Source organism: Lithobates pipiens, unplaced genomic scaffold, assembly GCF_037356315.1.
Source record: "Lithobates pipiens isolate NorthernLeopardFrog02 unplaced genomic scaffold, aLitPip1_a1.2 Scaffold_16, whole genome shotgun sequence".
Taxonomy (NCBI): domain Eukaryota; kingdom Metazoa; phylum Chordata; class Amphibia; order Anura; family Ranidae; genus Lithobates; species Lithobates pipiens.
This window is the reverse complement of record NW_027507748.1, coordinates 248,005,154-248,030,156: the sequence shown is the minus strand read 5'-3', so window position 1 is coordinate 248,030,156 and position 25,003 is coordinate 248,005,154. Positions and strand designations below refer to the sequence as shown.

At 46.1% G+C, this 25,003-nt stretch overlaps 1 protein-coding gene across 1 annotated transcript in view; it reads left to right on the top strand.

The window, feature by feature from the left end:
- The window catches only part of PIK3C2B (phosphatidylinositol-4-phosphate 3-kinase catalytic subunit type 2 beta), a 935,041-nt gene extending 910,387 nt beyond the window's left edge, over positions 1-24,654 (top strand). The window contains exons 32-33 of the mRNA XM_077481256.1: positions 8,380-8,505; positions 23,160-24,654. Of these exons, the coding sequence (XP_077337382.1) occupies positions 8,380-8,505; positions 23,160-23,345 (312 nt within the window). The 3' untranslated portion in view covers positions 23,346-24,654. The remainder of the gene's footprint in view (positions 1-8,379; positions 8,506-23,159) is intronic.
- The last annotated feature ends 349 nt before the right edge of the window (positions 24,655-25,003 follow it).

Sequence of the window (25,003 nt, the reverse complement as noted above, 5' to 3'; positions counted from 1 at the left end):
TTTAAACATTTATTAAACAAAACAAACCTCCAATCAGTTTACTTGTATGTATGATCTAGATTAAAAAAAAAAAAAAACTATATATTAAATAAAAACGGGTAGTCAAAACTTTTGGACAAAAAAAAAAAAAAAAAATGGGCTAACTTTACTGTTTTTATTTTATTTTTATTTTTTAAATGGTGTATTTTTTTTCCCAAAAAAATGCATTTGAAAGACCTCTGTGCAAATGCCGTGTGACATAAAATATTGCAACAACCGCTATTTTATTCCCTAGGATCTCTGCTAAAAAAATATATATAATTTTTGGGGGGTCTAAGTGATTTTCTGGCAGAAAATACAGGACTTTTACTTGTAAGCAACAAGTGTCAGAAAAGATTTAGTCTTTAAATGGTTAAACTGAGAACTTCTACACAGAGATGACTTCATTCATTCAGAAGTGTAAACATTGTATCATTTAGTTCTTTTCTTGGCAGTCTGCCCAGAGAGGAGGAAAGTGTTGCTATGATGACTCAGGCAACTCACACTGACTTCTTACAGAAGTCATTTCAAAGTCCCGCTGTAGAATCGGCTTTTTATCAACACAATCGGCCGATGCCGATTATTTAAAAAACGGCAAATATCGGCCGGCCGATATATCGGTCGACCTCTACTCACTATGGGAGAACTATGTGGCCAGACAAGCCATGATTATATACTGCATACTTACTGCTTAATCCGGTGGGCCTGTACAACTCTAAGTCCATACACCCCTAGCAAGTGCACTTTAAAGTGTTGTGTCTCCAGAATAATAGTATGGAGCCTGATGCAGTTGAACAGGTGCATACTTGCAAACTTCAGAATAATGTGCATTTGGTCGGCAGGAGCTTATTTTTAGCCTGATCTGAAGCATAAAAGGGCTGCATGACATGCATAGGTAAAAACTAGTATGAGGCCAAGTGCAGTTCGGCAGGTGCAGCATAGTATACATGCTTGCAAGGTTGTTGCCTAAACACGTTTTGCGTAGATGTTGCATACAGTCATGTGGCATAAGCACATGCTTAGAAAATGGGCATCGGTGCACTTAAAGGAGTGGTGTCTCCAGAATAGCATGCATTGGGTCTGCATGAGCTTTTTTTTTTTTTTTTTTTTTTCTGTCGTGTCAACGGCAGTCCAGGGTAATGCAGGGGCTGCTTTGAAGTTGCTGCGACTTGAAGACGCACAAATGTGAAGGGTACTCATTGGAAATCATGGGGTATGACTTGTCAGGCAACCTTGCAGTCCCAAATTGCAGGACGGGTCGCAAAGGTGTGGAAGTGGCCTTAGGCTGTTTAAGCAGCATAGAGGCTGCATTGGATGCCTATGTATTTGGCTAATCCTGACTATAACTAGTATGGAGCAGGTGCAGTTGAGCAGGTGTAGCATAGTATACATGTTTCATAATGCTTGCTTACTTGCATAGGCACATGTTTGCGTAGACACGTGCTTGCTTGAATAAATACAAGCTTTCATAGGCACGTTTTCAGAGGGCCCCTGCCCTCCCACCCCATGGCCCCCATGCCCAACAAGCAGGCAGCGCTCAGCATGCAACCATCCAAGCCTGGCCACGATGGCGCATTTGTGTGTACTCGTGTTGCGTAGACCCAGGTTTTTATATGCATGTGTTTGTATAGACCTGTGGGCATGTTGCATAGATGTACCTGTTTGCGTGGATGCATGTATGCAGAAACACATGGTGCATAGACATGTTGCATAGATACGTGTTGCATAAACACATTTCATAAATGCATGCTTGCTTCCCTAAATGCATGTCTCCATGGGCATGTATTGCGTAAGTGCGTGTTTACATGGACACATGCTTTTGTGTTTTGCCTAAACGCATATTTACATAAGTACATACCTACATGCTTCCATAAACGCATGCCTCTATGCATGCATATTGTTTAAACGCAGGATGCCATGTTCTTATATGAATATACATATGCATACATATGCTGCATTAAACTGCATAGATACGTGGGCTTATTTACCATAAACTGTTTACATATGTGCTTATTTGCCTAGGACTACATACATATGGTTTTTTTTTGCATAGGACTACATACATAGGTGCTTATTACCCTGAGCTGCATACATACAGTGTCTTGCAAAATATTGACCCCCCCTCCCCCCCAACCTGGAATTAACATGGATTGTTTGAGCATTTGCATCATTTAATTTACAGAACATGCCCACAACTTTGAAGATTTATTTTTATTTTTTATGTTGAAGCAAATAATAAATAGGACAAAATAACAGAAAAAGTCAATATGCATAAATATTCGCCCCCCCCTAAAGTCTATACTTTGTAGAGCCACTTTTTGCGGCTATCACAGCTCCAAGTCGATTTGGATAAATCTTTGAACTTGCCACATCTTACCACTGGGATTTTTGCCTAATCCTCCTCGCAAAACTGCCCCAGCTCCTTCAAGTTGGATTGTTTGCACTTGTGAACATCAATCTTTAAGTCTGACCACAGATTTTCTATTGAATTGAGGTCTGGGCTTTGACTGTGTTTGGGATCATTGTCCTGCTGGAAGGTGAACCTCTGTCCTAGCCTCAAATCACACACAGAGTGGTACAGGTTTTGCCCAAGAATATCCCTGTATTTAGCACCATCCATCTTTCCTTTATATCTGGTCAATTTTCCAGTCCTGAATTCTGAAAAACATGATGGTGTTTGGGTGATGTTATGTGTTGGATTTGCGCCAAACATAGCATTTTCTTTTTTGGCCAAAATGTTCAATTTTAGTCTCATCAGACCAGAGCACCTTCTTCCATACGTTTTTTGAGTCTCCCACATGCCTTTTCGCAAACTCAGAATGTGCCATTTTGTTTTTTGCTGAAAGAAATGGCTTTCTACTGGCCACTCTGCCATAAAGCCCAACTCTATGGAGCACATGGCTTATTGTCGTCCTATGTACAGATACTCCAGTCTCTGCTGTGGAACTCTGCAGCTCCTCCAGGGTTACCTTATGTCTCTGTGCTGGCTCTCTAAATAATGCCCTCCTTGCCCGGTCTGTGAGTTTTGGTGTGCGTCCGTCTCTTGGCAGGTTTGCTGTTGTGCCATGTTCTTTTCATTTGATTTATGATAGATTTTATGGTGCTCCTAGGGATCATCAAAGATTTGGATATTTTTTTTATAACCTAACCCTGACTTGTACGTCTCAACAACATTGTCCCTTACTTGTTCATCCCTCCCTCTCGGCAATCATCTGGGACACGTCACAGGTCCCAGATGATTGCCCAGCCAGTCACAGCGTGGCTGACGCATGCGCAATGCGTGCCCAGCTGTGAAGCCACAGCCATGCGCCCACAGTGACAATGCCGGCGCTGCAGAGAGTAGGGGGAGATGAGCAGGGCTCAGTTCCCCTGCATCGCTGGACCCTGGGACAGGTAAGTGTATGATTATTAAAAGTCAGCAGCTACACTATTTGTAGCTGTTGACTATAATTTTATTTTTATTTTTTTTAAGCGGAATTCCGCTTTAATTAAATCTGTACTTTACTTAGTTGTGATAACTGGCCAATTACCTTCTTATAAACTGTATTATATGTACCATAAAGGACAATTAAATCCAAGTACAAAAATTAAGTATATGCAACTTAAGGTCCTTAGATGTGATGGTTGCATTGGTTTTCTTTCTTTTTTAAGCCAGAAATACAGTATTTTCAGCAAGTACAGAAAATGCCCAATGATCTTCCCATAATTGCAGTGTCCTTGTTGTGTTAACTGCACCAAAGAATACCTTCCTAGCTATCTTACATGAAAGTACCAATTCCCCCAATCCTCATGTAATGGAGATGAAGAGATAAAGATACAGTGGGGCAAAAAAGTATTTAGTTACCCACCAATTGTGCAAGTTATCCCACTTAAAAAGATGAGAGAGGCCTGCAATTGTCATCATACCTCAACTATGAGAGACAAAATGTGGAACAAATCCAGACAATCACATTGTCTGATTTTTGAAAGAATTTATTTGCAGATTATGGTGGAAAATAAGTATTTTGTCAATATCAAAAGTTTATCTCAATACTTTGTTATATATCCTTTGGCAATGGCAGAGGTCAAACATTTTCTGTAAGGCCGCGTACACACGGGCGGACTGTCTGCCCAACTTAGTCCGCCGAAACACATTTGAGCGGACAGTCCGCTCGTGTGTGGGCTTCAGCGGACTTTTTCAGCGGACAGTCTGGCGGACTAAGTCTTACGGAATTTCCGTAAGATTTTCCGTCCAAACTTGGTTTCAGCGGACAATCCGCCCGTGTGTGTGCCAGTCCGCCGTACTTTCGAAATGAGCGGACTTTTCCCGCCCGGAGAAAAGTCTGCTCATTTCGAGCGGCTATCCAGGTAGGCGGGGCCCCGCCGCCTGGTATGGACTTAAAGGGGAATCCCAACGCCGAAAAAAATCGGCGTGGGGGTCCCCCCCAAGTCCACAACAGACCCTTGTCCGAGCACGCTACCCGGCCGGCCAGGAAAGGGGGGCGAGCGAGCGCCCCCCCCCCCCACCCTGAGCCGTACCAGGCCGCGTGCCCTCAACATGGGGGGTGCCTTGGGGAAGGGGGGGCCGTGCGGCCCCCCCACCCCAAAGCACCTTGTCCCCATGTTGATGAGGACAAGGGCCTCTTCCCGACAACCCTGGCCGTTGGTTGTCGGGGTCTGCGGGCGGGGGGCTTATCGGAATCCGGGAGCCCCCTTTAATAAGGGGCCCCCCAGATACCGGCCCCCCACCCTATGTGAATGAGTATGGGGTACAATGTACCCCTACCCATTCACCTGTAAAATAAAAGTACCAAAAAAAACACAACACACGAGATAAAATATTTTATTGCACAGCTCCGGGGGTCTTCCGTCTTCGGGGGTCTTCTCGCCGGACTCCTCCGCTATCTTCTTGTAGCTCTTTTGCTAGCGGAGGAGTCCGGCTTTCTTCCTCCCCGCCGCCGGCCTCTTCTCCCGACTTCGGGGGTCTTGTCCCCCTCTTCGGTTCTTCTGTCGCCGCCGCCTTCCGTTCTTCTTCTTCTCCTTCTCCTTCTTCTCCTTCTCCTTCTCCTTCTCCTTCTCCTTCTCCTGGAGATGTTGCCTCGACGATCTCTCCGGCCGGAATGCCAGAGCCGCGCTGCACGGCCACTTATATAGTGACAATGGGGCGGTGTCACATGGGGACTATGACATCGTAAGGGGGCTGGGTCACCATGTGACACCAACCCATGTGACATATACCATGTGACACCGCCCCATTGTCACTATATAAGTGGCCGCGCAGCGCGGCTCTGGCATTCCGGCCGGAGAGATCGTCGAGGCAACATCTCCTGGAGAAGAAGAAGAACGGAAGGCGGCGGCGACAGCGGCGACAGAAGACCGGGCCACCGCCTGTAAAAGAGCTATAAGAAGGCGCGGTGGCCCGGCAGAAGAACCGAAGAGGGGGACAAGACCCCCGAAGTCGGGAGAAGAGGCCGGCGGCGGGGAGGAAGAAAGCCGGACTCCTCCGCTAGCAAAAGAGCTACAAGAAGATAGCGGAGGAGTCCGGCGAGAAGACCCCCGAAGACGGAAGACCCCCGGAGCTGTGCAATAAAATATTGTTTTTTTTTGGTACTTTTATTTTACAGGTGAATGGGTAGGGGTACATTGTACCCCATACTCATTCACATAGGGTGGGGGGCCGGTATCCGGGGGCTCCCGGATTCCGATAAGCCCCCCGCCCGCAGACCCCGACAACCAATGGCCAGGGTTGTCGGGAAGAGGCCCTTGTCCTCATCAACATGGGGACAAGGTGCTTTGGGGTGGGGGGCCGCGCGGCCCCCCCTTCCCCAAGGCACCCCCCATGTTGAGGGCACGCGGCCTGGTACGGCTCAGGGTGGGGGGGCGCTCGCTCGCCCCCCTTTCCTGGCCGGCTGGGTAGCGTGCTCGGACAAGGGTCTGTTGTGGACTTGGGGGGGACCCCCACGCCGATTTTTTTCGGCGTTGGGGTTCCCCTTTAAATTCATTCCAGGCGGCGGGGCCCGCGACGTCTCCTTCGCGGGCCCCGCCTACCTGGAGACGCGCTCGAAATGAGCGGACTTTCCTCCGCGTGTGTGGGCGAGTCCGTTCATTTCAAAAGTAGGGCGGATTGTATGGCGAACTTAGTCCGCCGTATTAGTCCGCTCAAAAAGTGCCGTGTGTGGGCAAGTCCGTTCATTCAAAAGTTGAAGGGACTGTCTGTCAGATTGTCTGACGAACTTAGTTGGGCAGACAATCCGCCCGTGTGTACGCGGCCTGAGTCTTCACAAGGTGGTCACACATGGTTGCTGGTATGTTGGCCCATTCCTCCATGCAGATCTCCTCTAGAGCAGTGATGTTTTGGGGCTGTCGCTGGGCAACATGGACTTTCAACTCCCTCCAAAGGTTTTGTATGGGGTTGAGATCTGGAGACTAGCTAGGCCACTCCAGGACCTTGAAATGCTTCTTACAAAGCCACTCCTTCGTTGCCCGGGCAGTGTGTTTGGGATCATTGTCATGCTGAATGACCCAGCCATGTTTCATCTTCAATGCCCCTGCTGAATGGAGGAGGTTTGCACTCAAAATCTCATGATGCATGGCCCCATTCATTCTTTCATGTACACGGATCAGTCTTCCTGTTCCCTTTGCAGAGAAACAGCCCCAAAGCATGATGTTGCCACCCCCATGTTTCACAGTAGGTATGGTGTTCTTTGGTTGCAACTCAGCATTCTCTCTCCTCCAAACATGACAAGTTGTGTTTCTACCAAACAGTTTTACTTTGGTTTCATCTGACCATATGACATGCTCCCAATCCTTTTCTGGATCATCCAAATGCTCTCTAGCAAACCTCAGATGGGTCCAGACATGTACTGGCTTAAGCAGGGGGACACGTCTGGCAATGCAGGATCTGAGTCCCTGGCGGCGTAGTGTGTTACTGATTGTAGCCTTTGTTTTACGTTGGTCCCAGCTCTCTGCAGGTCATTCACTAGGTCCCCCCCCCGTGTGGTTCTGGAATTTTTGCTCAACGTTCTTGTGATAATTTTGACCCCACTGAGTGAGATCTTGCGCGGAGTCCCAGATCGAGGGAGATTATCAGTGGTCTTGTATGTCTTCCATTTTCTAATTATTGCTCCCACAGTTGATTTCTTCACACCGATTAGAGGCGATTCAGTTCGCATTGTGCGCTATACAAGTATTTCATTCATTCATTCATTCATTCATTCATTCACACCAAGCTGCTTGCCTATTGCAGATTGTCTTCCCAGCCTGGTGTAGGTCTACAATTTTTTTTTCTGGTGTCCTTCTACAGCTCTTTGGTCTTCACCATAGTGGAGTTTGGAGTGTGACTGTTTGAGGTTGTGGACAGGTGTCTTTTATACTGATAACAAGTTCAAACAGGTGCCATTAATACAGGTAATGAGTGGAGGACAAAGGAGCCTCTTAACCACTTCAATACTGGGCACTTAAACACCTTCCTGCCCAGACCAATAAATATAAATATAAATATAAAAATAAAGCAAAAGAAGCCTGAAAAAAAAAAGAAAACAAGTATACAGCCACCACACCCAGGACTAGTAAGCAGCAATATACACAGGTCCATACAATAACAAAGCAATACTTAATGAAAAGGTCATAGCTTCAAACACACAATTAGCAGGGGGCTTTTAAAGAGGAGGTCCGTTTAAAAAAAAAAAAAAAAAAAAAAAAAAAAAGTCAGCAGCTCCAAACACTGCAGCTGCTGACTTAATAAACACACTCACCTGTCCAGGGCGCCCGCGATGTTGGCCGCCCTAGGCCAACCCGTCCCTCGGCTCTCGGGTCTCGGCGCCGCTATTCCCTCTAAGGGAAACAGGCAGTGGAGCTTTATGGCTTCACTGCCCGTTTCCTACTGCGCATGCGCGAGTCCCGCAGCTACTGCGCATGCGCGAGTCCCGCAGCGCTTTCTGAATGGGAGGCGCTGTGTTCTGGAACACACAGTTCCCAGAACACAGCGCGACCCATTACCCAGAAGACGCCGCGACGAAGAGAGAAGACAGAAGATCTCCGCGGAGGAGGAAGAGGAAGATTAGGAGAAAGTGCCTAGCAACAGGCATTTCTGGTAAGTAAAAAAAAAAAAAATTTTTTCATTTTATTTTTTTTATATTTATTTGTAATTTTTTATATTTTTTTGTTTTCAGGGTGGCCCTCCACTTTAAGTGTTTTAGGAAAGCTGCATTAAAAATAGTAAATATTTTGTAAATATTTCCATAATCTAATAGCCTTTAACTTTACAAGCTGTATGTATAAGATGTAAAATTATTACCTAGTCATAAACTTTCTATGCTTACTCACTTGTTTTTCTCTGATTCTTTATGTATCAATTTTGCTTTTTTTTTTTTTTTTTACTAGCCTCCACGCGATACCAATGAGCCAAGCCCCTATGTAAAGATTTATCTGTTACCGGATCCACAAAAGACAACCAAGAGAAAAACGAAGGTTGCAAAGAAAACATGCAATCCAACTTACAATGAGATGGTATGGATTTACATGCACTGATTTAGCAATGCAAATGATCTTAAATTTACCTCCTTGGCACATGGTTCTTTAACTTTATGTAGTCGCCTGTGGGTATAGGGTTATGTATATGGAGGTTTTCTATGTCTTTTAACCACTTTCAGACCGAACCATTTTGCTGGTCAAAGACCAGACCACTTTTTGCGATTCGGCACTGCGTCGCTTTAACTGACAATTGCGCAGTCGTGCGACGTGGCTCCCAAACAAAATTGACGTCCTTTTTTTCCCACAAATAGAGCTTTCTTTTGGTGGTATTTGATCACCCCTGCGGTTTTTATTTTTTGCGCTATAAACAAAAATAGAGCGACAATTTTGAAAAAAACTAATTATTTTTTACTTTTTGTTATTATAAATATCCCCCAAAAATATATTAAAAACATTTTTTCCCTCAGTTTAGGCCAATACGTATTCTTCTACATATTTTTGGTAAAAAAAATCGCAATAAGCGATTATTTATTGGTTTGCGCAAAAGTTATAGCGTTTACAAAATAGGGATAGTTTTATAGCATTTTTATTAATAATTTTTTATTATTTTTTATTTACTAGTAATGGCGGCGATCAGCGATTTTTATTGTGACTGCGACATTGTGGGGGACCCATCGGACATTTTTGACACATTTTTGGGACCATTGTCATTTATTCAGTAATCACTGCTATATAAATGCAGTGATTCCTGTGTAAATGACACTGGCAGTGAAGGGGTTAACCAGTGGGTGGCAGTGTAGGGGTTAATTGTTCCTAGGGGTGTGTTACTAACTGTGGGGGGGTTGGGCTTTCATTTAGTGAACACTGATCTCTGCTCCAATCACATGGAGCAGAGATCAGCATCACTAGTTGCTAGGCAGAATGGAGAAATGCTGTTTACACGGCATTTCCTCCATTCAGCCGTCCCGTGAGACGATCGCGGGTATGCCCGCGGCGATCGAGTCCGCAGGTCCCACGACCGGACTCACGGAGGTCCCGACCAGCACGGGAGCGCGCCGCCGGCGGCACGCTCCCGATGGCAGGGCGGCATTGAAGATTGGACGTACATGTACGCCAATATGCCTGCCCGGGCCATTCTGTTGGCGTACATCGTCGTGCGCTGGTCGGGAACCGGTTAACTGGCTGAACTAGATGGAGTAGTGTCAACCTGATTAACTATGTAGTCCCCTGCAGCGTATTAAAGTGTTTGTAACCCTAAAAAAAAGAAAAAATGGTGCTCCTGTTCCCTTATAGCAGATTAAGCAGATTAAAAATAATGGCTGCTGAGCCCTGTTTACCGTGGCTAGTTTGCGTGCCTCCCTCATCCTCAGTTCTCCCCTCCCCCCCACCTGTCAGCTCTATTTGTCTGTGTCTAACCCCCCCCCCGCCGCTGCTATCAGTAGAAAATTAAACTTTCAAAAATGTCAATGCCAGTCCCTTTCATGTAATGATTAATGTAACCAGCCATAATGCACAGTGTAAGTATTTTTTTTAGAACAGAGCCTCTAAAAACCTTTTTTAGAGATATTCAGGCTGGTCCTGTGACTCCTGGACACTCTACACCACTGATCCAAGGCTACAGTGGGAGGGGCTGAGTGGCCAGCACGGTGGTCATGTGACCTCCTGCCTGAAGTTAGAGGGAGATCTCAGCCCCTCCCACTATAGCCCTGGATTGGAGTAGCAGAGCTGCCGGGAATCACATGACTGACCTGGAGATCTCTGAAAAAAAGGTATTTAGAGGCATCCGTTCAAAAAAAAAAAATACACTGTGCATTATGGCTGGAAACACGAGAGGGACCGGCAGTGACATTTATTGGTTAAGGTTACAAACACTTTAAGTAATGTCGTTTTTTATATGTTGTCATCTTCATCTGTAAATTCTTATTGATGTTTATATAAACCATGAATATATTTATAATTCAGCCATAAAATTACCTTTGAACCGCACTTATATCTATTTTAACCATTTGACCACTGGGCACTTAAACCCCCTTCCTAACCAGACCAATTTTCAGCTTTCAGTGCTCTCACACTTTGAATGTCAATTACTCAGTCATGCAACACTGTACTGCGGGTTTCCAGTTTCAATTTCAGGGCATATTCATGGTCCATCCCCAGCAGTGGCCGTCTCTCAAGAATTGATTTGGCATTAGGTAATACGTTTCTCACCAAATTGTCCTCTATCTGCCTAGGGAAGTGTCGGACCATTCGCCTTTGTCACTGTCGATTTGGTACTGGGGATACTGGAATCCGCATACCCTGGTGGGTTCAGCCCTTTTGGCTGTCCCTGATTGGGTTCAATGACAGGATACCAGATCAGCTACCAGCTTTACTGGAAGCCCATGGCTCTGAATGTGGTTTAATGATTTGGGATGCCTTGAAGGCTAATTTGAGAGGGGCCCTTAAGTCCACTATATCATTTTTTAAACGTTCTTCCCGACAAGATGAGAAAGGTCTAGCAAAAAATTACCAAATGACTGAAGCAACTTTTTTGACAGCTCCAACTAACTCTAACCATATCCACTGGGAGTTATGTTGTGTTTATATTCAGACTATATATCTGCTGCTGCAAAAAGGAAATCATTCTATTCTATACCCAGCAGAAATATTTTGAATGTGGGAACCAGGCCAGTCAGTTACTAGCCTATATGGCTTGACAGCAGTCTGGTAGCTCTGTAGTGAATAAAATAACACGTCCTGATGGTACGGAGGTCTGTTTGGCTGGAGATATACTTGCTGTCAGGACTTCTATACATGTATGTATGACTGTACCCTTACATTTACCAGTCAAGACATTGAGGAATACCTTTCCAATTTGATATTCCCTACATTAATTCAGGAACGGGGGGAGTACTTGGATGCAGATATCACGGAAGATGAGGTCAGGGAGCTAGTATCGTCTATGGCTAAGGGAAAGGCCTCGGGTCCCGATGGTCTACCCTTGGAAATATATTGCAGGTACCTGGACACTCTTGCCCTGGTTCTGGCACAGGTCTATTCTACAGTGTTTCGAGAGGAGAGACTGCCACCATCTATGTACTCTGCCACGGTGGTCCTTATACCTACACCTGAGAAGGACATGGGCTGATTGTGCATCGTATCGGGCAATATTTTATTGAATATTGACTAATAAATACTAACAAGGATTCTGGCCAAACATCTCAATGCAGTCATTCTTAGTATAATTCATCCAGATCAAACTGGCTTTATGCCAGGAAAGTCTACCTCCATTAACATACGTAAGACGCAACTAATAGTTGAGTCTTGTGCACTGGCTTCGCTAGACAACGCAAAAGCCTTCTAATCAATAGAATGGCCCTTTATTATGGCTGTGTTGCGCTTATTTGGCTTTGGCACTAAATTCCAACAATGGGTCACTATACTTTACAGGGATCCCACGTCTAACCTTTTAGTCAGTAGTCTCCTATCCCCATCTATACAGATTTGAAGAGATACCAGGCAGGGTTGCCCTCTGTCTCTGCTGTTTGCGGTCACTTTCGAGATGCTGGTACTGAGATTTCGGCAGTCTCCTCTCTTTAAAGGCATCACTATGGGTGAGAGAGTAGACACTATAAGACTATATGCAGATGATGTTATTTTATATATGCAGGATACCTGCCTCATTAGGAATAGCAATGCAAATCATAAGACAAATTTGGCACGTATTCAAGCCTTAAAATTAACTGGCAGCAGTCAGCCCTGATGCCCTTTTCCTCGCAGGCCCTTCCGTGCAGTGATCCTCCATGGGTAGTGAGGCTGTTTAAATATTTGGGAATCATTATTACCCTGTCTCCTTCAGAGGCTTCCCAAGCGAATCTGGACCCTCTGGTTACCATGATTAAAGCGAAACTTACTGTCTGGGCCAAACGTCCCCTGTCTGTGGCAGGCAGGATTAATCTCATTAAGATGATCCTTCTGCCCAAGTGCCTGTACATGACTTCTCACATGCCTACCTCAGTACCGAAATAATTTTTTAAAACCCTGAACAAGCTACTTATCACCTTTATTTGGGCCACTCATAGGCAGAAACTTAAATTCTCCACAGTGCAGCACCCTAAGGCTGATGCAGGCATGGCATTGTCTAACTTATACTATTATTATTTGGCTGCCAGCTACGCAATCTGACAGACTGGTTGGGACCGGCTACGCCGGCAGTGGTTGAGTCATATATATCGCCTATGTCCTTAAAATCAAACATCTGTTCATAGCACTGGAGGCACCTATGGCCGCACTTGGGGAAAGACAGATACCAATATTGACATTGCCCTGTACAGTGGGGAGGGAGACCAAGGAAATTACAAATTTTTCAGGGTACTAACGAGGCACTACCACTCTGGCACAATCCAATGTTCCCCCATTTAAAGCAATTTGTGGACTCTGGATTCTGGGAGCGTAGGGGAATGGTTTCTCTGGACAACATTTGTGATGGAAATGTATTGGCTTCTTTTGAGGGATTGCAAAGGAAATATGAATTGCACCAATCTACCTTTTTATAGGTATTTACAACTTTGACATGTGCTACATACTCAATTTTGTATTTGTGATACTGACTTCTCTGAAAACCCACTGATAGGAGTGCTTAGATCTCAGGGCCCTGGGGGACTTAGCTCTGTATGTACATTTACTCTCTGCCACAAATAGTGGGGCTCCACTGGAGGTGCACCTCAAGTGGCAACAACTTTTGTCTGATGAGGATTGGGAGGAGACATGCTCTGCCCATCTATCTGTGTCTCCCGCAGTCAACAATAAAGTAATCCACTTTTATATGCTACATCAAACATGCCTGACCCGGTCAGACTGCATGCAATACACTGTATCTCTGCCTCTGCCTGCACTAGGTGCACCTGTCCGCACCTGGATTTGGAGTATGTTATGTGGCTCTGTCCAGTTATAGTGAGATACTGCCAACAGGTAACAGAGATATTGTCTGCGGTCTTATCAATTCCTCTTCCATGTACCCCACTGGTGTGTCTGCTGGGGGCCCTCGATGAGGAGCAATGGCCAAGAAAAATTAAGGACCCTGTTACTGGAGACCTTATGTATACCTTTTCCTGCAGATTTTTACAATTCTTTTGCTTTCCCCATGACTGAGAATCCAGAAACGTCAGTGCAGCACTAGATGAAAGATGCAAGGGTCTGTCAGGAGTCCAGAAACTCATTGACCTTTTATACACACGCACAATAATTACAAGAAAACAGATCAAAGGTGAGGATGGTCACCTTTTTAATAGTCATTCTAAGCCCTTTGTGTCAACTTGTGTGCATGTTATTAGGCCAAAATCACCAGGGTATTTAACCTTTTGATCAGGGTAGTTTCTGTTTCAATATGTTTATTGAAAATTTGAATAAACAGGAAGAGACTACAATCTGCTCCTTGTGTGCCCTCGCAGGGGCTACAAAGCATGCATATGAAGGGCAAACCATCACATTATACTTATAATAAACACAAGAAAAGGAAGGAAAATGAGTAGGGGATGGTATCGAGACTGGCTCCAGTACCAAGCAACTCGTTCCCTTGTTTCCGGAGGGCAAGCCCTTCTCCCACTACCCAGTTCTACGGGGGCGGCAGCAGTATTTGTTAGCAATGGGAGAGATTACAAAGAAGAGTGAAGAGAAATAGGGAACAGAAGAAGGAAAGGTAGGGAGAAAAGAGGGGGAAGAAAGGAGGGGGAAAGTTCGGGTGTGGATGCCTCGCCAAGAGGAGTTAGACCAAGCCCAGGCATGCAGCTTGGAGCGCGGGGAACTCATAGGAGATCCACGGCTCCCAGATTTTGAGATATTTAGCATGAGAATTATGGACAATACTGGACATACGTTCCTGAAGTAACATAGCAGTCATGCGGGCTTTAACCCCTTGAAAATCTACCCGTTGGGACTTCCAGGCTTGGGCAATGGTCCGCTTGGCCGTTATAAATAAATAAGTAGTCAGCTTCTGTTGAGGGCCTCGCAAACCAGGTACCGGCCAATGTAGGAGAGCTAGCTTAGCTTCCCTTTGGATCGTTAGGTGGAAGAGTGTCTGCAGCAAACCAAAAATCCTAGACCAGAACCCCACCAGCCTTGGGCAAGCCCACCATGTGTGCATAACATCACCTCGCTGTCCACAGTTGCGGAAGCATCTGTCAGTACTCCCAGGGAAAGCCCGAGCTGTGCGAGCAGGTACCCAATACCATCGGAACATTAATTTATATGCAGCCTCTAGGGTATTTGTGTTGAACGAGCATTTGGCGACCGTTTTCCAGGCCCTGCTCCAGTCCTCTGGGTCTACTGGGGCCTGAAGGTCCTTTTCCCATTGAGTCATATAAGAGAGGGGTGCCGATGGCGGGTGACCATTCAGGGAGGCATAAATGGCAGAAATAAGACCTAGGGAACCTGGGGCGTGCTGGCATGAATGTTCAAAAAAAGTTTTTTGTAAGGGGTAGGTGGACATGCGGCGCAACGTTGCAATCCAGTGCTTTAATTGGATAAAGTGATAATGCTCGTTAGCCGGCGCCCCTTGTGTTTCCCGGATATTCTCTCAGGAGGGGAATAAGCGCGAGGAAAGAAAATTTTGGACTCGCGGGTAGCCATGTGAGGACCACCAGGAGAATGCCCGGGGCTCCTCCAGACCCGGGGGGAAAAGAGGGTTATGAGTGATGGGGAGTAGGGGTAGAAAGGGGGACATCAGATTGCTGGAAAAGTGAACTGAGTCCCACACCCGCAGACCATGTAGCAGCATGGGGCTTAGGGAGGGAGGGCGCAGATTCCTGGGGAGCCAGAGGAGTGCCTGAAGTGCACAAGGGTCACAGCCAGGCACCTCCAGGAGCACCCACAGAGGGACATCCGCGGTTGCATGGAGCATAGTCAACGGAGAGATCTGGGCCGCTGTGTAATATTTAGAGATATTGGGGACCCCCAAGCCTCCCCGGAGCCTATGGGTATAAAGGGTCGCTCTAGGTACCCTGGGGCGTTTGTGCGCCCATATAAATTGGAGGATCCTATTCTGCAGGAGTCAAAGGAAAAAAGTGGGTACCCGGACAGGCAAAGTACGAAAATAATAAAGGACTTCGCAGCCGAGATCCTGCCTACCCATGAGATTGTGGAGAATTGCCAGGCTTACATAAGGGTGGACACCGTTCGCAACAGGGAATAATAATTGGCTGAGAAAAAGGAAGAATAAGACGGCGTTAATTTGACACCTAAATAATCAATCGAGTGGGATGCCCAACGGTATGGAAAATGTTCCTGGAGGTGCTGCACCAGTTCCAGAGGAAGGGTAAAGTTCAGCGCTGTGGTCTTGGAGGGGTTAATTTGAAGACCCGAGAAGGCTGAAAATCTGTCTAATACTAGTTGCAGGTTGGGCAGGGAGATAAGCGGGTTTGATAGGGTCAAAAGGGCGTTGTCCGCAAAGAGGTTCACTTTGTATTGAGTGCCTGCGTAAGGGATTCCCAAGATATCACTATTGGCCCCGATCGCCGCCGCCAGCGGCTCTAATGCCAGGATAAATAGTGCCGGGGACAGGGAGCATCCCTGTCTAGTCCCCCAGAGTATCGGGATAGGGTCAGAAAGGAAGCCCGCATATTTTACCGACGCCGATGGTGCGGAATAGAGGGCCTGGATCCATTGCAGAAAATGTGGTCCAAATCCCCATTTGGTTAGAACAAAGTAAAGGTAGTCGCAGGAGAGCGAATCAAACGCTTTATAAATATCTAGGGAGAGCAAAAGTCCTGGTATTTTACGCTGACGAAGTATATGAAGGAGATGGACCACCTTGCGGACATTGTCCCCCACCTGGCGACCGATCACAGCCCACCTGATCCCTGTGAATGAGGGCCTGAAGATATCTGTTGACTTGCGTGCTCAGAACCTTTCCCAGAACCTTCAGGTCAACATTCAACTGGGAGATGGGACGAAAGGACTGCGGGTCTGTGGCTTCCCCGGGTGACTTAGGGATCATAGAGATATGGGCTTTCAGCGAGTCTGGCGAGGGTCTCGCACCTTCCCGCGAGGCGTTGAAATAAAACGTTAGATGGGGCGTGAGCAGGGATGCAAATGTCCTATAGTATAGACTGGTAAAGCCGTCCAGACCCGGGGCCTTGGATGGCTTAAGGGACTTAAGGGCCTGGGCGACCTCCATTTCCGTTATAGGAGCATTCAAATTGGCCTGTGCCGCCGAGGACAATAAAGGAAGACTAATCGATTGGAAGAATCTCTCGGCCTTGTCTCGGTCGAAGGCAGCTGGTCCACTATAGAGGGAGGAGAGAAAGGAGGCAAAGCCAGCCGCTACCTTGGATGGATTTGACGTGAATCCCCCACCTGTCACCTGTAATCGAACCGGCCTGCCCGGACGTCCCACTGAATTAAGTTTCCTAGCCAACATAGGACCAGGTTTGTTCGAGCAACTGTAAAAAGTTATACTTGGACCAGCGCAGGGCTTTCTCCGCCTGATTAGAGGCGAGCAGGTCCAACTTAGGGGCCAAGTTGTTACGTGTCTGCCTATGGGCTACTATAGGACGCGCCTTCTACGTCGCATCTGCCGCTTCTAACAAGGAAGTCAACTCCCATATCCGTTGCTTCCTGGTCCGCTTTGTACGGGAAGCGATCTGGATTAGATGTCCCCTGGCCGTCGCCTTGTGGGCTTCCCACAAGGCAACTGGAGAATCAACTGAGCCTACATTTTCTGTGAAATAGGTTTGGATATGTGTTTCTATCTGAGAGGATGTAGCTTGCGTACTCAGGAGGGATTCATTAATCCGCCAGAGAAAGGCCGGGCGGGAGAATCCCGCCAAGGAGATTTCGAGGATCAGGGGATCATGATCAGACCATGGAGAGGTGGTGATAATGATCTTATGTACCAACGGCAGGGAGCTAAGTTGCAGAAACACGTGATCTATTCTACAAAAACTGTGGTGGGGGTTAGAGAGAGAAGTAAATTCCTGTGACAACGGATGTTGTTCGCGCCACACGTCCACCACGCCATATGACTGGAAGAGATCACGCAATATTTGTTCTTGGGAGGCATCACGGGACGGAGGCACTTCCCTGAGACTACACTTGTCCAAAGAGGAGTTAAAAACAGAGTTGGAGTCTCCCATCATAATCAGAAGGCCATTTTGGTGCCTAGTGATCACCTGAAGCAAATGGGAGAAAAACCTCTGTTGAAATGAGTTAGGAGCATAGTATCCAACCAAAGTGACCTCTTGGTCCCACAGGGTGCCCTGCAAGATCAAATATCTACCCGTAGGGTCCGCTATTTCCTTAGAACAGGTAAATTGGAGGTTACGCCTAAAGACCATCAGCACCCCTCTTTGCTTCTCAGAAGCGGAAGCCGTAAAAAACACTGGATAATAGGACAAATATTTGGGGGATGAGGATAGGGAGAACCTGGTTTCCTGCAGACACACCACATCAATAGATTGAGATTTTAAATGACTGAAAACCTTCGACCTCTTAATGGGGGAATTAAACCCCTGGATGTTCTGCGAGAATATTTTCAGCACATTCTGAGCCATCTGGGGGGTAAAGGAAGGTCCATATAATTATAGAGCGGCCAACAAGGTATGTACTTACCCTGATCCCATGGCGAGGCAATCCGAGCCCGAATAGGGGAGTGGGAGGGAGGGAAACGCAAGGAAGAAGAGAAAGAGAGAAAAGGAAACACAGAGTAGACAAGTGAAACACATAAACACCACAATTGGTGGGCATTGCATCCTGCTACAGGACACTAAAAGAGGTGGCTCTACCACCAACCACAAGGCTAGCAAATAGCAAAACTTAACAGCAATAATACTACAATATTACTAGAATATTACTACATTATTACCTTATTACTGCCCCTGCACAGGGCAATTAAAACTAGAACAAAAACAGGCGAGACGCACTAAGCCCATCTCGTAGTACTGCTACCGGGTAGCAGTGGATAAAACGAACAATGGGATTAAAGGTTCTCCCCAGCCGGCGCCGCCCCGCAGGGAGCGCCCAAGGGGAGAACACAACCTCGGTCCCTGAACGTGATCCCCGCGCCGGAGCGCCGCCAGGCCCCCAGGAGTCCAACAATAAGAGAGGGGACCCCGTAAGGCCTAGGCGGGAGGCCACCAGCGCTGATCATGACCCGCCCCCCTAAGGGGGGGTAGACCTGAAATAAACCATGGCTTGACCCAAGCAAGGAAGGGAGGATAGGAAGGAAGTGGGGGGGATCAGGGAAAGAAAGAAAAAAAATTATAAGAGGGAGGGAGTGGTAAGGGAAGGGAATTAAGAGGAGGAGGATGGGGAGGGGGAAGTAAGAGGGGGAGCAGGGGGGAGGAGGGAAGGGGGGAAGAGAGGCGCAGGGTGTGGGGAGCAGGGGAATGGAAGGGAAACGGGGAGGGGGCATGGATGGGGAGAGGAGGGAGTGGAGATGAGGAGGTAAGGCAGGGTAAAAGATGGAAAGATTAGAGCCCTTTATAGTTCTTAGGGTCCAGAACCAACCAGTATACATAGAAAATTAGACTTTATATACATTAAGCCCTGGAACCGGCCCCCCCAGACTGCCCCCATCCCACCAGGGGCATGGTCCCACTTTTTTTTCTCTTTCTCCCTTCAAACAAAATAATAATTTTGTCCCGAGCGAAGGCCCCCAGGTTAGCTGGGGGACTTGGGCAAAACTAGGCAGTCTTAGTAGGGCTGGATCACCAACAAAAGCCTAAAGTCTAAGGTGAAGGCGCATAAGGCCTTTTAGATTAAGTAAAAACAAAAAGTAACTATAAATTTATAAAATAAAAACAAGGGGGGGTATGGGCCAGGAGAGCATGGTCACATCATCTGGTATGAGTCAAAATCCAGCGCCAGGCAGAAACAAACAGTGCTTCAAAGGCCTCGGGAAGGCAACCGAGCAAAAAGCAAGGGATCATGGAGGGGCTCACCCGTGCGGTCGTCATCCCGGATCCGAATAGGGGGATCGGGCATGCGGCTGGGCATCCATGGAGGGCCGTTTCCGGTTGCTGACTGGTTCCCACACACGGCCCAAGTGCCTAGAGGGGGGCCTAGGACCTGAAGCCCTCACGGAGGCTGGGGTCATCCAAACAGGGGAGCAAATGTAGTGCTTCAAAAGTAGGGCTTCCTCCACGGTGCGCACAGTGTAGCCCCGTCCTTGGTAGGTGAAAGCGAGGCGAAAAGGAAAGCCCCATGTGTATTTGATGTGGTGTTCCAGCAGAGCTGAAGTATATGGTTTCAGTTGTCGCCTCTTTTGCACAGTAGAGGGGGCCAAATCAGTAAAGAGCTGGTACTTGTGGCCTTGGAAACGGACATCAGGCTTGTCCCGTGCTGCCTTAAGGAGTGTTTCCTTAGTGCAGTAGTACGTGAACTTGATGATAATGTCCCGAGGGGGCCCCCCCCTCCTTCCTCGGCCCCAGGGCCCGTGGATCCGGTCAAATTCCATGCCATCAATGGGGATGCCTGGGACCAGTTCCTGGAATAGGGCCGTGGCAGTGGAGGTTAAGTCCTCAATAGTTTCAGGGAGTCCCCTAAGCCGGTTCCCGCGTCTAGACCTGTTCTCATAGTCCTCTAATTTTAGGAGGGCTGCATCCAGCTCCCTGCGGATGTCCTGCAAGTCCTGCTCATGGTGATCAATGACCGTTGCTGCAGCCTCCATGCTATCTTCCAGCGCATTCGTACAGTTACCCAGCTCACGGATTTCCTTTGTGAGATGCGTGGCCAGTTTGGAGGTGGCTGCTGACATTTCCCCCTGCAGCATGGTTTTAAAGCGAGACAGCAGGTCTGCATCCCGCAATGAAGGCGCTACATAGGGTTGCTGGACTCCAGGTATGCTTTCTGCATCTGAGCAGGCTTCGGGCTCACCATGTTCGAGGCCTGCGAGTCCAGCAGGCTGTCCAGTGGAAAGGCCTCAAGGCTCGCTCGCACAGCCTGTCTCTTAGTAGTGCTCCGCGTTGTGCCTGATTTGCGCCTCATATTGTCAGTCTCGATGCCGGGATATAGCGAGCCCAGATTAATGTGCAGGAGCGGTCATATCACAGCTGGTGTGGTCGGTGGTGGAGAAGCGCCATTCGCTTGCGGCCATCCTGGCTCTTAGCTCACGAGCGCCCTTGGTATGTAGTGATTTCCGATAATGCCAAGTAATTACATTCTCCCCTCACACCAGCAGGCTGTAGTAAGGAGATTTTGTTTTGGGTGCTGGGTGTAGCAAGATGGCCACCGTCATCCAGGGTAGGCCGGAGCCAGGGCCTTTCCTGGGAAAAAGGGCTACAGCAAGCTAGTATTAGGCTTAAATTCAGGAGCAGTTAACAGGGCTACCTCTAGTCTCGGCCTCCTCACTGCCCAGGGAGACAGCACCCGCCCGATGGGGAGAGTGTAGCAGGGAAGTCTAAGAGTAACCCCTCAGGGGACTCACCAGGCCAAGGGAAGTCCGTTTCTGGTGGCCGAGAGGCGGCTCCGGTCTGGGAGGTTCAACGAATAGAGGGACCTCTCCTGATGGCCGTCCGCAGCCGATGCGGTGGTTCCCGGCCGTCCCGGCAGGCGAGAGCGGTGATTCCCGAGGCCGAGTAGGCAGCAAGATGGCGGCCGGCGGTGGGATCCACGGCCGGCCGAATCGCGCCGTCCGTGGGCTATGGTAAGCTGCCAAAGTCGTTCCGAGCCGTAGGGGAGAGCCCGGCAGAGCTGATGGGTGATTTCTGCGGCAGTACGAGCAATCCACAGCGGAGGATGGCTGTGGCTTGTTGGGAGGCCTCAGGTTTTCAAGATGGCGGCGGCCGTGGGTGTCCAAAGGCTGCAGTATACGAGTGTCCAGGGATGAGTTAAAAACAAAATATCAGCCCAGGACTCTGCAGTGGGCCAAGCTGATGCGGCTGGTATGATTTTTTAGCCCGTTAAGGCGATCAGATGCGCGGATGGCTGCGGATTAGGTGCAGAGTATCCAGAGCTCTCTGTAAGGACGTCCGACGCCGTTCACAGCAGGCCACGCCCCCCCCTGATCAGGGTAGTTTCTGTTGTGATTATGATTTAAAAAGAATAGACACAGTTAATTGATAATAAATGGCTTTAGCCAAAAAACTAACCATGAGTGAAAAATGTTTTTGTGTTATTCATATTCTCTAAAAAGAAATGGCCAAGAAATCTTACATTCTGCCAGGTTATGTAAACTTATGAGCACAGCTGTATATAACTAAAAGTCAAAATTCTAATAAAATTCGATTTAGACATCAAAAATGATTTATCATATAATAGAGACCTAAGGGTCTGCTTTAGATTGGGGGGAGGACCCCCACGCTGACTTTATTTTCTGATCATATTTGTGTTGTTACACCAATATGTAGCAGGCAGCACAACTTCACTCCACAAAGCTACGGTGGAGTTCCATGAACACAAGAGCTACTCTTGTTGTTGCAAAGCAAACAAGGATTAGGAGTAGTTAGCAACTAGTTCATTTTATTTGGCTAAAGGTGGCCATATACAATCTGATTGTACAATCTTCTTTAGATTTAACAAAACTATATAATGGGAGGACACACCAGCTATCCGATCACTCTGTATCCAATCAGGCAGTCCCTTGCACTAAATAATTGATGATAGATCTAAAGGAGATTGTACAATCAGATTGTTTTGTGTATGCTGAGCTTTAAAGAACCCAGGACATGCTTCTCCTGTTTTCAATACTACAGCTCTATCCACATAGTCTGGTATCTGATCTCCCATTGCCTACACTCTCCAAATTAACAGATCTATGCGAGATTAATAAAAAATAAAAAAAAATGTCTGTGTATTAAGTGAGACCAGTGATCACTGATTAATTGTGTTAGAAAACCATGCACCTGGGGGTGGTTGTGATATGCTAGAATATTTCCTTCCGGTGTCTTACTAGCCTCTCTGTTTAATATCTAAATACCAGCAAGGGATGAAGTGTTATAGGATATATAGCAAAAGTGCAGGTAAGGCCTTCTTCTCTTAATTAAAGACATTGTGTAGTTTTTTTGCAACAGAGATACATTAATAATATATTGGTACATAGGGGAGCTGAATCTTAGAAAAAAAATTTACATCGCCTTTAAGGGTGGCATATGCAGAAAACTGTTAAAAATGTGACTGTAAAGGACTTATCTGTGGCATCTTCTGTTAATGGTGAACTTTTGATGGGGTGACGTGAACACCAGGAAACTAGACAGGTATGTATGGGGTGGTGAAAATTGCTAGCTAAGTTACATGTGCATGGAGTTCATTATGACTATACAGGATTTGATTTTAGCCAATAGTTTGTCAGTTCCGCAGGAACCCTTGTGTGTGTACTCCTTACTGTTTAGAAGAAGCCAATCATTGGAACAGCTTCTATCGAATGGTCCTGCCAGAAAACCAGCATTCTAACAGCCGCTGCAGCATTAATCTGTGTAATCTGGGAGAGGGGTGTGTATTCTGCTGGTTCGAAAAAAAACAGGTGTGTACCCAGCTTTAGTGGGGACACATGTAACAGCACAACCATTCACATAGCACAGCATGGCTTGCGCATATGCAGTGGGAAGCTGGCTGTGAAGTTGAGGATGGCGCTGGATCATTGAAAAGGTAGTCAATATTTGTAGCTGCTGGATTTTAATTTTTGTGTACCTAAGATCCTCTTTAAGTTAGTGCCATATGGTGGGTATTTATTTTACTTTGTATCTGTTTCAACCAGTCTTCTAATTTTTCTTTTACAGCTTGTGTATGACAATATTCCTACAGGAGATCTTCAGCAGCGTGAGATTTGGCTGTCAGTGCTCAGTGAGGAAGGATTTTGGGAAAACATCTTGCTTGGAGAAGTTACTATTCGACTCCGAGATTTGGACCTTAGTCAAGAAAAGATATGTTGGTTCAAGCTTGGTTCTGCTACCCAAGCCAACTAATTAAAACTGGGAAACATCTGGAAAGAAAAAACATGTGCCACCTTGTGAATTACCTTTCTACAATACCCTGAGTTTTTGGCGTTTTTTTTTTTCAAGGTTGTAATTGGAAACGAGCTCTGAGAGTTTTCAATTTCATTGATAGCAGATAGTAATATATATTATATTTTTCTCCAAGGGAAGTCAACAGACTGTAATTACAGGATTCCTTCCAGAGAAGGGTTTCAGACTAAAACTGGAGATATATCCGTACCTTTATTATGTTTACCTTGTGTCAAGGGAACAAAATATAGTTGAAATATTTTTACAGCCAGGTCTCATTTTTTAGTGGGTTGGTGGGGTTATGAAGGACTGATAAATTCCTCTGAATCTGTATTTTAAAATAAAAAAATAAGGGGCGGCTAAGAACAATCTAGCAGCTCAGAATTTAGTTTTTTTCCCAAGTTTGGTGATCTGTGGTCATAGGTCTAAGCACCTTTTTATGAAGATATATGTATTTTGTTTAAACATAGTATAAATTTGTTTTATACTACTAATTTGTACTAAATGTACATAATTAGTTCTCAGACAAATTATTTTTAGTAGCCCTGCCTGTGTCCCCTTAATATAACTAAAATACAGTCTTGAAAATTGGAAAATCATGAGCACGTAAACTGAATGGCAAGTACTTGGACCAACAAGAGCTCTGGCAGAATGGAATAGGTTCCCGTGGAATTCTTCACTTTTTAATGGCTACTGTAACCTGTTAATTTTGTATTTAAAATTGCAGCATATTATATTATTTTCTCCCTTATGGGGTCTGTGGGAACTTTTGTGACTCTCCGATGAATCATAAAGCACTCTCATTTTTCATCCAATAAATGGTTTAATTCATTATGTTGAGAAATATAATGGTGTCATATAGGTAAATAATGGTGTTCTAAAGATGGTATGTATAGTACTATATAAGGGATCTACAAAAAAAAGTTGACTTTTCACAGGATGTGAGGCCATTAAATGTAACTGTTGCATGGTTGATTGATAGACTAAGTATTGTGCTTGAAAGTGAATTTGAAGTAGAATAATATTTGATTATGTAAATGGCACTAATTAACATAGTTACACAACATCACAGTATTCAGAAAGTAAGGGAGTTGTACAGTAGTTTTAGAAATTGGGATTCTTGGATCTTGCATGCTGTGTGCCTGAACAATTTGAATCAGTTGCTTCCCAAGGAGAGCTGGTTTCATGAGAGGTGTTTATCTGTACTGTCCTGACAAAAAACACACATTTTATATTAATGTCTCAATGCTGAATAAATGACGTGTTATTATTTCTATAGTACATGTGTTGTTTGGTAGCACCTTGTAGGTTTTGCCTTTACTTTAGTACAACATTTGTTTTTGCATATTTAACTCTGGAGTCACTGTCATTTGTAGGTAAATATGAGTATATCAACTGAGTATGCTCATAGTCATGTAGGTTGAAAAAAGACACAAGTCCCTCTAATTTTACCAATGGAAAATTTAAATAGAAAACCTCCATATACACAATCATGTTCCCACAGATGATCCAGAGGTAGGCAAAAACCCCTATGAAGCATGGTCCAATTTGCTCCAGAATGGGGAAAATAAATTCCTCCTGATTCCAGAAGGCAGTCATATATTCCCAGGATCAACAAT